General features: G+C 54.9%; 1 protein-coding gene across 4 annotated transcripts in view; it reads right to left on the bottom strand.

Moving 5' to 3' along the window:
* ROBO3 (roundabout guidance receptor 3) overlaps positions 1-14,791 on the bottom strand; it is a 214,399-nt gene that overhangs the window by 19,334 nt on the left and 180,274 nt on the right. For all 4 annotated transcript variants that reach the window (XM_030538525.1, XM_030538527.1, XM_030538524.1 and 1 more), the window contains one exon: positions 4,787-4,992. In XM_030538525.1, coding sequence (XP_030394385.1) covers positions 4,787-4,992 — 206 coding nt within the window. The remainder of the gene's footprint in view (positions 1-4,786; positions 4,993-14,791) is intronic.

Consider the following 14,791-nt stretch of genomic DNA (forward strand, 5'->3'; position numbering starts at 1 on the left):
AGGGCAGAGGGTGGCATGTCCCTGGCTGGGGGGGCGCTGCAGACAGGCTGTGCAGAGAGGGTCGGGGGAGCCCTGGCCAGGGCGGCAGCAGGCCTGGGGGACAGGAAGGCAGCATGCACAGAGGGGATACTTTAATATACCCGTCAGGTGGGGCTGTCCGTGTGGCAGGAGCTGCCCCACTTTTCCCTACGAAGCAGCATGGCCTGAGGAGGTGGCCGTCCCTGGGGACCATTAACTCATGCTAGCCCTGCTAGCTGCCTGACAGCTCTCATTGCTTCCTGGGCATAGAGCCACAACTGCTATCCACCGATGCTATTAGGTGTGCTGGGAGCTGGCAGATGCATTAACCTCCTGACTCGCACACAACGGCGGCCCAAAGCGAACGTGAAATAGTTCGCTCCCTGCTGACGCCTGCCATCAATTTTTAAAGCACTATTTAGCGTTAGCTGTGTGTTTTGATAAGTAATTTATGAATAACCTCCACTTTACCCCGGTGCCGCGTCTGACTCCGCTGCGCCAGGCTGCAGACGCGCCTAGTCTGCCTCCAGGCCAGGGGGAGGAACGCAGCTCCCACAGCACCCCAGCCGTGCCCGCCCAGCAGCCCTTCACAAGACAGCGCCTGACACCCACCTCCTAGAGACAGGAGCCGGCCTGCTCACTGCTGTTATCATAGCTCAATGCCCCATTACCGTCAGGTGAGCAGGGCCCCATGGTACTGCACCGACTCCAGGCCCTGCCCTCCCCATCTGAATGTAGGGAAGGCTGCAACAGGTGTGGTTAACAGACAGGTGGGGGTGGGGGAGGGAGGGCGTGGCAGCACATTGTGGCTACATCAGGAGGTGGTGCACAGCCAGGGGACTCAGCACCCATGGGGAGCAGGGCGTTCTTTGGAACGAGGCCCAGTCCCAAATGGCATTTAGTGCCTGGAACCAGCAGTGCTGTGAGCCAGCCTGCACTCCCTGCAGAGAGCTGCTGTTCCCAAGGGTGCTCAGGGCTCTTCGTTCTCCTCCACCACCCCCTGCCAAATCTGCTCTTTAAAAATAAATGATGGGTGCATGCATGGACACACAGGTGTACACGCTCACACACGTGTGCTTGTGTGCACCCCTCACCCCCACATGTGCACACACACTTAAGACTCTACTGCTGCGTAATTTGCACACACACATGGTAAAAAAGCACCGCTCTCCCTTTCCCACCGCCCAGCCCACTGCCACTCAGAGGAAGTGCCATCCCTAAGGCCAAGCCCCCAGATCTGAGCGAGGCCTTGTCTCCACAGGAGAGCGGCACCACCTTGAGTGCCGATGTGATTTCCAGCTTATGTAGTCCTGTGCACTGCTGTTATCCTAGCCGAATGCCCCATTACCGTCAGGTGAGCAGGGCCCCATGGTACCAGGCACTGCACCGACTCCAGGCCCTGCCCTGGTGCAAGGTTAGGTGGACGTCTAACCCTGAGTTAGTTTAAATGAACTAGGACTGAGTTAGGCCTGGGGGCCAGATTTTGAGAAGTGTTTAAGTGTTGCTCAGCTTTGCGTTACAAGGCCTAAGTGACGTAGGAGCCTGAGGACATGTCTACACGACATGCTATGGCTCTGCACTTAACGGGGATGCACTGCAGCGCTGGGCTGTAGATCCTTCCTACATTGATGGAAGGGCTTTTTCTATCAATGCAGGTAAATCAATGCAAGCACTGAGGTGAGGGCTAGAAAACTCTTGTAGCTGGGTCAACCAAAGTTTTAGGTGTAGTCTCATTTTCAAAATGACTTAGGGCTTGTCCACACATCAAACGCTGAAGCAGAGAGGCCCTAGCTGGGTTGACTCCAGGGCTCAGGACAGGTTAACTGGGTTGCTCAGTGGGGTGGGTTTATACTGACCTAATTTCAGAGTGCAGCCCATTTTGGATTGTAAATCTCATTGAAAGTCAATGGGATTTGGGCTCTTATGTCACTTTGCCATGCTAAGCAACACCAAAACACCTTCCCAAATGTAGGCCTTTGCACCCAAATACCGCACCCGCGTAAATGTACTGGGAGAGCAAAGGTGGTAGCAGCCTCTCCTCCATCCCCAGGTGTATACAGTTCTCAGGGGAGAAGGGTGCTCTGTCCAGCACAGGGAGGAGAATAAGTGATCCAGGAAGAAGACACCTTTACTGTGATGTTTCTGGGATGACTATAGGTACACTGGCCAGCCCTGTAAAACAGGGCTCGGGGGTTAGTTTCCGTTGCTCGAGGAGCAGTAGAAGTCACTCCTCTAGCAGAATGAGTGTGCTCCCAGGGGTCAGCCCAGCCTCGCTGGACCCAGATATTGGCTGGACTCTCCTGCGCAGGGCAGGCTCAGGGATCCTGCTCCCTGGATCTGCTGAAGGTGCACGCCCTGTGTTGCTCTGTCTGCTCCTGCCAGCCTAGCCAGTTTGGGGACCCCTCCACCTCCACCTGACTCTCTCCTGGGGTATTTCACAGGTGGAACCAGTGCTGTAAACAACAAAGCCCTGGCCGATCCACCTGACTGAGGAGCGTGGCAGTCTGGCAAGACAGGTGAGCAGGGCCGGCGCTTCCATTTAGGCGACCTAGGCAGTCGCCTACAGCACCAGGATTAGAGAGCACGGCAAAATGTGTCTTCTTCCTGGATCTGGATCGTCGTCAGCAATTCTGCGGCGGGTCCTTCACTCGCTCCGGGACCCGCCGCCAAAGTGCCCCGAAGACCGGGAGTGCGGAAGAACCTCCCCCACTGCAGAATTGCTGCCAATGACCGGGAGCGCGGAAGGACCCCCGCCTAGGGCGCCAAAAACCCTGGCGCCGCTCCTGCAGGTGAGGAAATCAATGTTTCTTCCTCTTCCAGTAAAGCAGCTTCCATCTCCTCCCGCCCACTGTGGGCCAGTGCAGTGACGGGTCGGGGCCCCTGATTCAGTTCAAACAGTGACGCCGAGGCTGAGTGTAACTAACAAGCCAGGAGTAAGCTGACAGCACGCCAAGGTACTCAGTCACTAGACATAAACGTGACCCTCCATAGCTGTGGTGAACAAAGGGCCTGCTTTCCCCTTGCCTGCCCTGGGGCAGCCATGGACACTAGCGCACAAGTGTGAAACGCTGCCCAATGGGAGCAGCAGCATTTCACGCCCACGGTGCACAAGGGCAGGACAATAGGGAATCGGGTCCAATAAGCCCATACCACGAGAGGCCAACCTAACTAACCCATCCCTGTACGGAGCAAGAGCCTGGCTGGCCCCTAACCCCAGTCAGCAGCCTCCTGAGTCCGGGCATCATGCTGGCTTCCTGCGCTAGGCTCAGCTAACCCTGCCCTCTGCTTTGCTAACGACTCTCCCTGTCCCAGCTCAGCCCTGGGGCTCCTCCCTCCCAGAGCCTCCTCTGCCCAGGGCAGCAGCACTGGCACTGTGGCAGGATTTCCCTGCCCATCCAGAACCCTTGCCCACTCCAGCTCCACACCCGTCCCTTGCACCTGACATGAGCGGGGCCCTGTGGGATGCAGTGGCCATCAGGGTCAATTTGGGAGGGGATCCCAGGGGCTTTTGGAGGTGTGGGGAGAAGACTGGATGGGCTCATTGCCCAGTCCCAAGCACCCTGCCCCAGCCTGTCCCCATTATCCCCCTGCTCCCCTGTCTGTGTCTGAGCCAGGCTGCCAGGGCAATGGGGAGAGTCCAGGGAGATGCTTCACAACCCTGGCCCAGCATCTGGGTGGGGGACATGCTGTCCCATCCTCTGGCCTCTGCTGCTAACACTGCCTGTGCTGCTGCTGCCTTGATTCCAGCAGTCCCTTCCCTTCCAGCCAAGCACCTGGTAGTATGTCCTCTGCTCATCCCCCTTGGCATCCCCACACGGGAAGCCCCTGGCCCTTGCTGTGAGGGCTCTTTGTCCCGGCCCTGTGTCCAGTCCAGCCCCCAGCCGCCGATTGGGCTCCTGTCCGTTACACTCGTTCCTTTCTCTCCTGGTGGCTTGCATTGGCGAGGCCGGCTGGGCCAGCAGTTTGGGTGCTCGTGCATGACTTAGGAGACCTGCACCCAAGTCCCTGCACTACCCTGGAGACTGCATGGCCTCAAGCACTTAGGGCCAGATTTGTAAAGGTATTTAGGTGCCTAGCGAGATTTTCAAAAGCGCCTAACTTCCACTGATTTCTATCTGCCTCATCTGGTCCCTGAATACCTTTACAAATCTGGCCCTCCATCTTTGTGCTTCAGCTGCCCCGCGGGCAGTGAGGATAAAGCACTTTGTGGCACACAGGGATTCAGGGACATGCACCGTGAGACCTGATAGGGCACCTCTATGAATAAGCGCATGGCGGTATTACCAAGAAGGGAGAGTCAATTTAACGCAGAAGGCAGCCAGGAAAGCTGTACTGTGCCAGGTGGATCAATGCAGGCAGCAAATTAAATAAGCCAGAGTACTTGCAAAATGTCTCCGTTCCAACTGGAGGATCAACAGAACATCACAGAACACCAAAAGGCCCAGTAAAATGGCAGATTGCAAATGCATGTGTGCCAATGGGTCTCAAACTTGCCAAAGAGATGCTGCGTGAGCAGAGTCAGAACAGCAGCGATAGCTTTAGGGGCTCTGTGATTTCTACACCCCACCAGGACCCACTGCACTTCCAGGAATAACAGAGCTAGCACCAGCTGCGAACTCCTCTCCAGGTAACAAAGCTGGGGCTCGGCAAAGGCTGACTGACAGGAGGGGCCCCCCGAGACTACTGCAGCCCTTTCCCGGTACCTGATTGGTGCGTACTGTGGGGCTACAGGCACAGTTTTGGAGGATGGGGGGGAGCAGCAGCTTACCTGCACGTTTGTGATCTGCAGAGTCCCGTTGTCTAACAGGCTGACCCTGGGATCCCTGCCCACAACCTGCTGCCCGTCTTTCAGCCACTGGATGCTAGGCAGCGGGTTCCCGCTCACATGACATTGCAGCTGGGCTGTAGCATCCACGGCCAGCGTCTGATTGGCGGGTCCTCGGCGGATGATTGGTGGGATACGGTCGGATGTCACTTAAGGGAAACAGCCCAGAGCAGGTGTTAGCGGCTCTCCTGGCCTGCATCGAGGGCCAAAAATACCAGTCCTGATATTGAGGGACCACATCCAGTACCACGCCTCCTCCTCCCCAGGTTAGCCGGCCCCACCGTGACAGCGCAAAGGCCTCTGGGCAACTCCTCAGCAAGTGCCACATAGGCAGCAGTGAGCAAGCCCCATGCCCCTCAACCGGTCATGGTGCCCACCCTGCCCCGAGGAGCCAGCCTGGCCCGCTGGGAGAGGGCTGAGATTCAGGCCCATTTGATCCTTGCACTGTCTGCTGAGGCTCCCCCATGGGCCCAGGAGTGTCCGTTTGGTGGCAGGGTTGCTGCAGTAGAAGCCCACCCAGCCCAGCCCCTCAGAGACCCTGCCTCTGGGATGGCAATGTGAGACTCCCCAAGCAGCCCCAAACTCGTCCCACACAGACCTGCCCCTCCCAGCACAAGGGAGCTTCCACTGAGGCCCCTCCTGTGGGCAGGACCGCAACAACCCCTCCCACTGAGGCCCCTCCCGTGGGCAGCACTGTGACACCCCCTCTCCCCCGAGGCCCACCCCATGGGCAGCACAGCGACACCTCCTCCCCCCTGGCCCCTCCCAAGGGCTCTCCTTAGACGGCACTAGGCACCTGATGCTCCGCTCTCTGGAGCACCAGGCTTCCTCTGAACAGGGCAATGGGCACAGCTGACCCCTGGTGCCCCATCTCCCTGTGCTACTGTTTAACAGACTGTGGGCAGCTCTGAGCATCTCTCCGCATGCACCCCCAGTGCTGCACCCTGCTGACAGCTCCATGCTCACCTTCCTTTGCTGGCCTGTCGGGGGGCCAGTTAGAAACAGGGCATTTGTGGTGGACGTACAGGCCTTGGAGCTCAGGCTGTGCTGACTGGGCTGCAGGGGAGGGTATGGGGCAACTGAGGCTGGAGTGTCATGGCAGAAATGTGCCAGCCCCGGGGAAGAGGGAGCGTGTTGTGCCAGCAGCCACAGCTGGCAGCTAGAGAGCAAGCACACAACGCAGGTAGCTAGATGGTGGGTGCCAGGCCATGGAGACCCAGAGTGCAGAGATTGGGGAACAGAGTGGGAGGCGGATTCATCTCCTTGGCCCCTCCTATGCTGGGAAAGTGACCAGTGGGGAACCATGGCTAACAGGGGATCTAGGGCGGAGTGGCAAGCCCCATCTGGCCTAGAGCACACAGGACAGGAAGAGCTGGCACAGAGAGAGACGGGAACCCAGCACCTGGTTCCAGTGTCATCATTTACACCCACACACTATGTTCGAGAGGTAGGACATACCCCTTGCCTGTGGGCCCAAGGCAGCCCAGGAGTGCAAGAGCTGGCTGGAGGGCAGGGTCACCCGCTCACTCAGCAGGCTGTGGGTCAAGTCCTCCACACCAGAGCACATTTGTTGTCGGCAGCGGGAAGGCCCAAGGGGCAGCATGGGCAGTAGAGTGGGAGGTTATTAGTCGCCAGCCCTTGCAGGACTCTTGTCAAGCTGTCAGAATGGGCTGACTTTGGGTTGGTAGTGCTGCTGCACAACGTGGCTGCCAGTAGCCAGGGTGCAGAGAGGCCTGTGGGCACCGTATCTTGTGGGGCAGGCCAGCACGAGGGGCAAAGGGAGGCCTGTTTGATGAGACCTGAGGCAAGCATTTCATTAACAAAAAAAACCTAAAATTAGCTTAGAAGCTGTAAACAAGACACCTGAGTGTTCAAATTCATGTAGAGAACTCCCAGGCTAAGAGAGACAAACTACATGCATAAGATGTGGAAAAAGTCATATCCCGAGAGATGATGCATGTGCAGCCAGAGGTGTGTAGTGTAATAAATGTATAAAATATGGACATTTTGGAGCTGTTTGCTACACCAAAGAAGTCAGAAAGTTGACTCATATTACACACACAATTCAGAGCCTTCGTTTCTGGGATCTCTCACTTGTGATGACACAAATCCTGTCTGGAGAGTGAAACTAAATATTCACAGCAAGACAATTGACTTTAAAATTAACTCAGGAGCAGACATGACAGTCATCTCAGAAGGGAACCGCTCCCAGAGCTGAAGTCACCTGACACTGATTTGACTGGCCCTGGAGGTATTCTGAATTGCATGGGCCAGTTCACCACAGAAACAACTTACAAAGACAAAAGCTTTGCATTCAGAGTGTATGTGACGATCGGATGACAGACCAACAACCTTTTCGGCCGCAGTGTGGCAGCCATGATGGGCCTAGCAAGAAAACTGGAAGAACTTGATTGAGAATTTGATGATATTGGCCTTTTGAATGGAGAGCCAGTAAAAATCGGTTTGAGAGACAATGCTGGACCATACAGTGTATGAACACCTGTACCAGCCAGATCTTTGAAGACACAAGCGGCAGATTTATGCAGATTCAGGGGTCATCATTACCTGGTCATTGTGGACTTTTCAGTTATATAGACATAATGTACTTGAAAGTCATGACATGTCACGGTGTTATTGAGAAACTGAAGTGCACTTTTGCTCACTTCTGTATTAGAGAACAACTGATGATGAACAATGGATCACGATTCACTGCAGCAGAATTTACGTCATTCAGAAGGAACTATAATACAGATCATATTACTAGTAGTGAATGGAGAGCTGTACAGACAGCCAAGAAAGTCCCACAGCAGAAAGATCCACTCCTTGCTCTTCTGAGTTACAGATGAACACCAATAACATCTACTGGATATAGTCCAGCACAACTCCTGAGGGGAAGGCAACTCAAAAGTACTGTTCCAATTTTGGAAAATAATCTGTTTCCACAGTGGCCAGGCATGAAGCCAAATTGGATAAAAAGCAAAAAGCCCATGAACACTTTTACAAGACATCACTCAGAGAACTGCCAGGTCCAGAACCTGGTGACCATGTTTATGTCAAACCAGATGGAGAAAAAGGACACCCAGCTGTCATGAAGAAAAATAATTTACTGCCCAGATCATATGCGATTGAGACCGACAGTGGAGAGTTCAACAGAAACTATTGACATCTACAATTTGTTCCTCAGACAGAACAATCCACAGAGCAAACTTTACAGCTGGCGGACATAAAACGAGATGACTCAAGGATTCCAAACTGACCACAGCCAGCTGTTGTAACTACCGGACAGCCAGATGACCAATTGTTACGTGTTTGGGTCCTGTAATTAAAAAACCCAGAGATCCTTAACAATCTGATTCATACTGAGCTTCAGAGACAGCATGATAATGTAAATATTGTAAATGGCAGGCATGTAGAAGAACTTAAAGGGGGAGATGTAGTGGAATGCTACACTGTATTATACCGTTCAGCCACTAGACTTCACTGTGTGTAAAATACCTTATTTAAGCGATCCTCAGCCATACTTGGCACAGCATTAAAGGATCTGATGCTGATAAGGTGACCAGACAGCAAATGTGAAAAATCAGGACAGGGGGTGGGTGGTAATAGAAGCCTATATAAGAAAAAGACCCAAAAATCAGGACTGGCCCTATAAAATCGGGACATCTGGTCACCCTAGATGCTGAACACAGCTGAGGTGTAGAAGCGAGCTCTGTGACCTGCACACGTCTGGTACAGGGACATGACAGATGTGAACAGGGCTTGCCCCCCATGGCTTTGAGTTGCTGTTAGGAGTGGGTGAGAATGCTCATTGCAACAATGAAACAGCAACTACTGGGGCTGGGGCAAAACAGGGAATCTGCTTTTGTAGCCCTAATGCTGGGAGGTTTTCTGTGACGTGGCTTGTTTTATGCAGAAGCTGACAACGCCCCCCAGGAGCTAAACAACTCAACTCCAGTTCTGTCTGGCAGGAGCCAGCTGCACCAGAAGTGTGGCTGTTGTTGTTCTAATCAGGATCTATGCTAATTTTTAAACAAGACTGAGGCGGATGGCTCACATGTCGTTGTCGCTCAGCGGCTGGCTGACGGCCTCCAATTTGCATACTGGCTGGCAACCAGTATTCAGAGCCTCAGTCACTGGCCTGGTTGGCATTACAAAGACATCAGCAAACAGCTCAGCTAAAATGGCAGCCAGCCACATGGGGCCACTTTCTAAACTCTGGGGGTTTAATCCTAATTTGGGAAATGTGGCTTTGGGGGCATAAATCAGTGTTCTGGGCCATGATGGTGACTGCCAGGGCCTCTGCTGGCAGAGATGCCAGCTCATTTCACATCAACTGCACAGACATGCACCAGAAAATCATATCCCAGAATAGGACAAAAGAGGCAGTGATGGAACACAGCTGCTTCCCTCTCTGTGCTCTGTCTGCCTTATAAAGTGTCACTGTTCTTTTAAGAAGCTGGCACATTATCATCCACTGAACAATTTGGCAATCCACATGGAAGAGGAAGGACAGGTGCTGGGGAGTCCACAGGCCCCTCAGTGGGTAACGGGGCCAAAGAGACAGGGGATGAGAGGAAAATTAACACCATTCTGCCCTAATCTCGTAGCCCAGTGGTAAGGCTGTGTTGGGAACTGGAGCACAAGGACCTGGGGCGGCCTTTGGGTGTGAAAATCCTCACATGGTACTTGTCGCCCTTTGGAGTCTTCATATGAGTTGTGCTCAGTTTCTTTCCATAAATGTTTAATAGGAAGGGTTTGAAATTGGTCTGAGGCTGATGGCCCAGAACAGTTTTTGTCAACAGGTCGTCTTTTACAAGCCATTGTTCAGGTCCATGGAGTTGGCAGAGAGGTGAACGTGGAGTAATCTGGGGCAAGGGACAATGTTAGAAAAGAGTCATGTAGGACTAAGGACCACAGTTTACTATTGTGCTTCATAACATTTCTTCTCTTCTCTCCCGTGAAGGTTTTTATGCTGTGCTCCTACCGCCATGGCTGGAGAATCATCTCCTTGGCAGATGCTCACAAGGAACGTCCCTTTTGCAGAACGGTGATCATCACCCACTGTTCTCAGTGAGATTAGGACCACAGGCTGCCCTCAATCACAATGGGACATTTTGTGACAGCCTGTACTCCTATGCTCAGCCTTTTTACAAAACTCTGATACATTTTGTGCAAAGCATGCCTTGTGAAGTATCGTTTGGAAACTCATAATCTGCTGAGCATTATTGTCTAGGCAAAATACGTGTGGCGACACTGTATGTAAAATTATAAAATTCTACTGTACAACATTGCTGAGACATGTTCCAAGTTTAGAAAAACAGCCTCAGACCAGTACCTCAAAAGCAAAAAACTTGTCAACACTTCAGCCAGGTGCCAACAAAATCAAGTGGACTATCAGCTGGGTAAATGGCCATTCTTTGGCAAGAAGAAGGGCGTGAACGAGACATTTACATTTTGGGTTGGGGGTCCCCGTGTGACAGACTAGCTGTCGCCTATACCCCTGCTGGAGATAATCCTCAAAGAGGAAAGAAAGGTGTAAGACTAGAGGACACGCTACACAAACTACCTTTTCCTTCATTCCTTTCTGCTCACGGCAGTATCAACGCTTGAAGAAACACTGAACTGGGGAGGGGTCCTGGCCTGGAGGCTTTCAGACAGTAAAGACTGTAAAGAGCAGGTTTTGAGAAAAGTCTTTGCATCAAATTCATTTAGCTCACTAAGTTAGGTATTAGTTTGTGTTTTATCTTTTTATTTTTGTAACCAACTCTGATTTTTATGCCTCATTACTTGTAATCACTTAAAATCTTCCTGCAGTTAATAAACTTGTTTTATTATTTTATCTAAACCAGTGTGTGCTTGGATTGAAGTGTTTGGGACCCTCCAGATGAGTAACAGAAAGAGCTGAGCAGTACAAGACACACATTTCAGGGGGCAAGTCTGGGAGTGGGACTCTGCTGGGGTCGCCCTGTAATGTAATTCATGTGTGATTAGCTGTAACACTCATACAATCCAGCTGGGAGTGATTTACATGCTAGAGGCTGTGTGTGAGCAGGCCAGGAGTGGTAGCTCTTACAGCGAAGCAGGGTTAAAGGTACCCCAGGTTGGAGATTTCAGGGGAGACAGCTGTCCATCTGTCCAGATTGTACCCTGGTGTGACGAACTGGGAAAGTTCTTAATGTTTTCTCTGAGTACTGTGTTGGTGCCTCAGTGTCCCCATGGCAGTTCTTAAGTATCTGGCAGAGCAAAGGGCCAGTGCACCTAAATGCCTGGCACTCTGTCTCCTAGCAACTGATGGCCTGGGCCCCTCCTCTGCAAAGGTGCCAGCTGAAGGTGTTGGAGACAAAGGGATCAGGTGACCTCCTGGCCCAGGAAAGGGGCTGAGGAGAGAGGAGGGGTTGTGAGTCTGGAGCTGGCTGGGGTCAAGGGTGGAGGGCAGACCTGGGGGTCTGGCTCACTGCCCCCCAGAATGGACCCAGCTGAGGGGTCCGGTTCGCTGTATCTACAAGCTCTGTTTTAGACCCTGTTCCTGTCATCGAATAAACCTCTGTTTTACTGGCTGGCTGAGAGTCACGTCTGACTGCAAAGTGGGGGTGCAGGACCCTGTGGCTTCCCCAGGACCCCGCCTGGGTGGGCTCGCTGTGGGAAGCGCACGGAGGGGCAGAGGATGCTGAATGCTCCAAAGAGAGACCCAGGAGGTGAAGCTGTGTGAACTTCTTGCCCTGAACAAGTCTGCTCCAAGGGAGAGGAGGCTCCCCAAAGTCCTGACTGGCTTGGTGGGGAGCAGTTCCAGAGCATCGCCCGGTGACTCCGTGACACCTGGGCAATGTCACACATTTCCTTACAGCATGGGCAGGATGCTGTTTAGGCTGCCTCTAGTAAAACTGGCCACTGCCTCTAAAGCAGGGTCTCATACTCAAATGACCACAAGGGCCACAGGAGATCTAGTGCATTGGCCTAAGCGCCGCATCACTGACACCCCCACCCTCACTGTCCCCAGTCCCACCCCCACTCCAACCCTTCCATGAGGCCCTGCCCTTGGCCCGCCTCTTCCCAGTCCCTTTCCACTCTCTTCCCCAAAGTCCCCACCCCAATGCTGCCCCTTCCCTGTCACCAGGGGGTGCAGGAGGGGTGCAGGGTGTGGCAGGGGCTCAGGGCAGGGAGTTGAGGTGCAGGAGGTATGCAGGGTGTGGCAGGGGTTCAGGGCAGGGAGTTGGGGTGGAGGAGGGGGGTGTGTGGCAGGGGGCTCAGGGCAGGGAGTTGGGGTAAAGGAGGGGTGCGGGATGCAGCAGTGGGCTCAGGGCAGGGAGTTGGGGTGGAGGAGGGGTGCGGGAGGGGTCTCGTGTAAACAAGACACGAGAAGTCATTCTTCCGCTTTACTCTGTGCTGGTTAGGCCTCAACTGGAGTATTGTGTCCAGTTCTGGGCACCGCATTTCAAGAAAGATGTGGAGAAATTGGAGAGGGTCCAGAGAAGAGCAACAAGAATGATTAAAGGTCTTGAGAACATGACCTATGAAGGAAGGCTGAAGGAATTGGGTTTGTTTAGTTTGGAAAAGAGAAGACTGAGAGGGGACATGATAGCAGTTTTCAGGTATCTAAAAGGGTGTCATCAGGAGGAGGGAGAAAACTTGTTCACCTTAGCCTCCAATGATAGAACAAGAAGCAATGGGCTTAAACTGCAGCAAGGGAGATTTAGGTTGGACATTAGGAAAAAGTTCCTAAGTGTCAGGGTAGTTAAACACTGGAATAGATTGCCTAGGGAAGTTGTGGAATCTCCATCTCTGGAGATATTTAAGAGTAGGTTAGATAAATGTCTATCAGGGATGGTCTAGACAGTATTTGGTCCTGCCATGAGGGCAGGGGACCGGACTCAATAACCTCTCGAGGTCCCTTCCAGTCCTAGAGTCTATGAGTAGGGGGCTCAGGGCAGGGAGTTGGGGTGCAGGAGGGGTGTGGGATGCAGCAGGGGGCTCAGGGCAGGGAGTTGGGGTGGAGGAGGGGTGCGGGATGCAGCAGAGGGCTCAGAGCAGGGAGTTGGGTGCAGGAGGGGTGCAGCAGGGGGCTCAGGGCAGGGAATTGGGGTGGAGGAGGGGTGCAGGATGCAGCAGGGGGCTCAGGGCAGGAAGTTGGGGTGGAGGAGGGTGCGGGATGCAGTGGGGTCTCAGGGTAGGGAGTTGGGGTGGAGGAGGGGTGCGGGATGCATCACGAGGCTCAGGGCAGGAAGTTGGGGTGGAGGAGGGGTGCGGGATGCAGTGGGGTCTCAGGGTAGGGAGTTGGGGTGGAGGAGGGGTGCAGGATGCAGCAGGGGGCTCAGGGCAGGGAGTTGGGGTGGAGGAGGCATGCGGGATGTAGCAGGGGGCTCAGGGCAGGGAGTTGGAGTGGAGGAGGGGTGCGGGATGTAGCAGGGGGCTCAGGGCAGGGAGTTGGGAACAGGAGGGGTGCAGGATGCAGCAGGGGTCTCAGGGCAGGGAGTTGGGGTAGAGGAGGGGTGTGGGATGCAGCAGGGGGCTCAGGGCAGGGAGTTGGGGTGGAGGAGGGGTGTGGGATGTAGCAGGGGGCTCAAGGCAGGGAGTTGGTTTAGAGGAGGGGTGTGGGATGCAGCAGGGGGCTCAGGGCAGGGAGTTGGGGTGGAGGAGGGGTGTGGGATGCAGTGGGGTCTCAGGGCAGGGATTTGGGGTGCGGGACCAGTGTGTGGTGTGGCAGGAGGCTCAGGGCAGGGAGTTTGGTGCAGGAGGGGTGCAGCAGGGGTCTCAGGGCAGGGATTTGGGGTGCAGGACCGGTGTGGGGTGCGGCAGGGGGCTCAGGGCAGGGCGTTGGGGTGCAGGAGGGGTGCGGGGTGTGAGATCTGGCTCGGGGCCACTTACCCAGAGCAGCTCCGGGGTGGCAGCGGTGCACATCAGGGCCAGAGCAGGCTCCTGGCCCCGTGCCACGCCTTGCCGCGCTGCTCCACTCCAGGAAGCAGCTGGAACCACAGCCCCTGGGGGAGCGAGGGTGGGCACAGGGCTCCGCTGCTGAAGCTCCCATTGGCTGCAGTTCCCTGTTCCCGGCCAATGGGAGCTGCGGGGAGCGGCACCTTGAAGCAAGGTAATGCAGGAGCCCTCTGCCACCTGCCCACTCCCCTCTGATCTGAAGCCACTTAAGGGAGCGGTGCGGGGCTCACGGCGCCACGGGGGGCAATCCCATGGGCCGAATCTGGCCCGCGGGCTGTAGTTTGCCCACCCCTGGCCTGGAGATAGGCAGAGGGGCGGGGCGGGAGAGGGCGCAGGGAGCTTGGCGGGCCACACAGAAGACCCCCGTGGGCCGCGTGTTTGAGATCCTGGCTCTAAAGCCAAGCTGCCCTGAGTGCTGATGGCAGCCCTGATGCTGGGAACAGGCCAAGGGGCACACTGGGAGGAGAGGGGAATCCAAGACACTGGGGTGCTGGGGGAAAGTGGGCACCAGGGAGGGACACTACAGGTATGGGGGGGTTAAAGGGAGACAGAGGGAGCAGGTTAGTACGAGAAGCAGAAGGAGACTGAGGAATGGCAGGGCAAGGGAAGCCCAGTAGACAATGGGGAGAATGGAAGGGCAGATGGGAGGGGACAGAAGACTGGGTGGGGGAGGCTGGGTTTGATAGGGGAGGGCAGGTAGCCTGGTACTCCCCAGCCCAGCAGATGGGGAGGGGGCTGAAGACTGGGTGAGGGAGGCTGGGTTTGATAGAGGAAGGCAGGTAGCCTAGTATTCCCCAGCCCAGCAAATGGGGAGGGGCCTGAACACTGGGCGGGGAAGGCTGGGTTTGATGGGGAGGGCAGATAACCTGATATTCCCCAGCCCAGCGGATGGGGAGGGGGCTGAAGACTGGGTGGGGGAGGCTGGGTTTGATAGGGGAGGACAGATAACCTGGTATTCCCCAGCCCAGGGATGGGGAGGGGGCTGAAGACTGGGCAGGGGAGGCTGGGTTTGATAGGGGA

Source organism: Gopherus evgoodei, chromosome 19 (assembly GCF_007399415.2).
Source record: "Gopherus evgoodei ecotype Sinaloan lineage chromosome 19, rGopEvg1_v1.p, whole genome shotgun sequence".
NCBI classification, from domain to species: domain Eukaryota; kingdom Metazoa; phylum Chordata; order Testudines; family Testudinidae; genus Gopherus; species Gopherus evgoodei.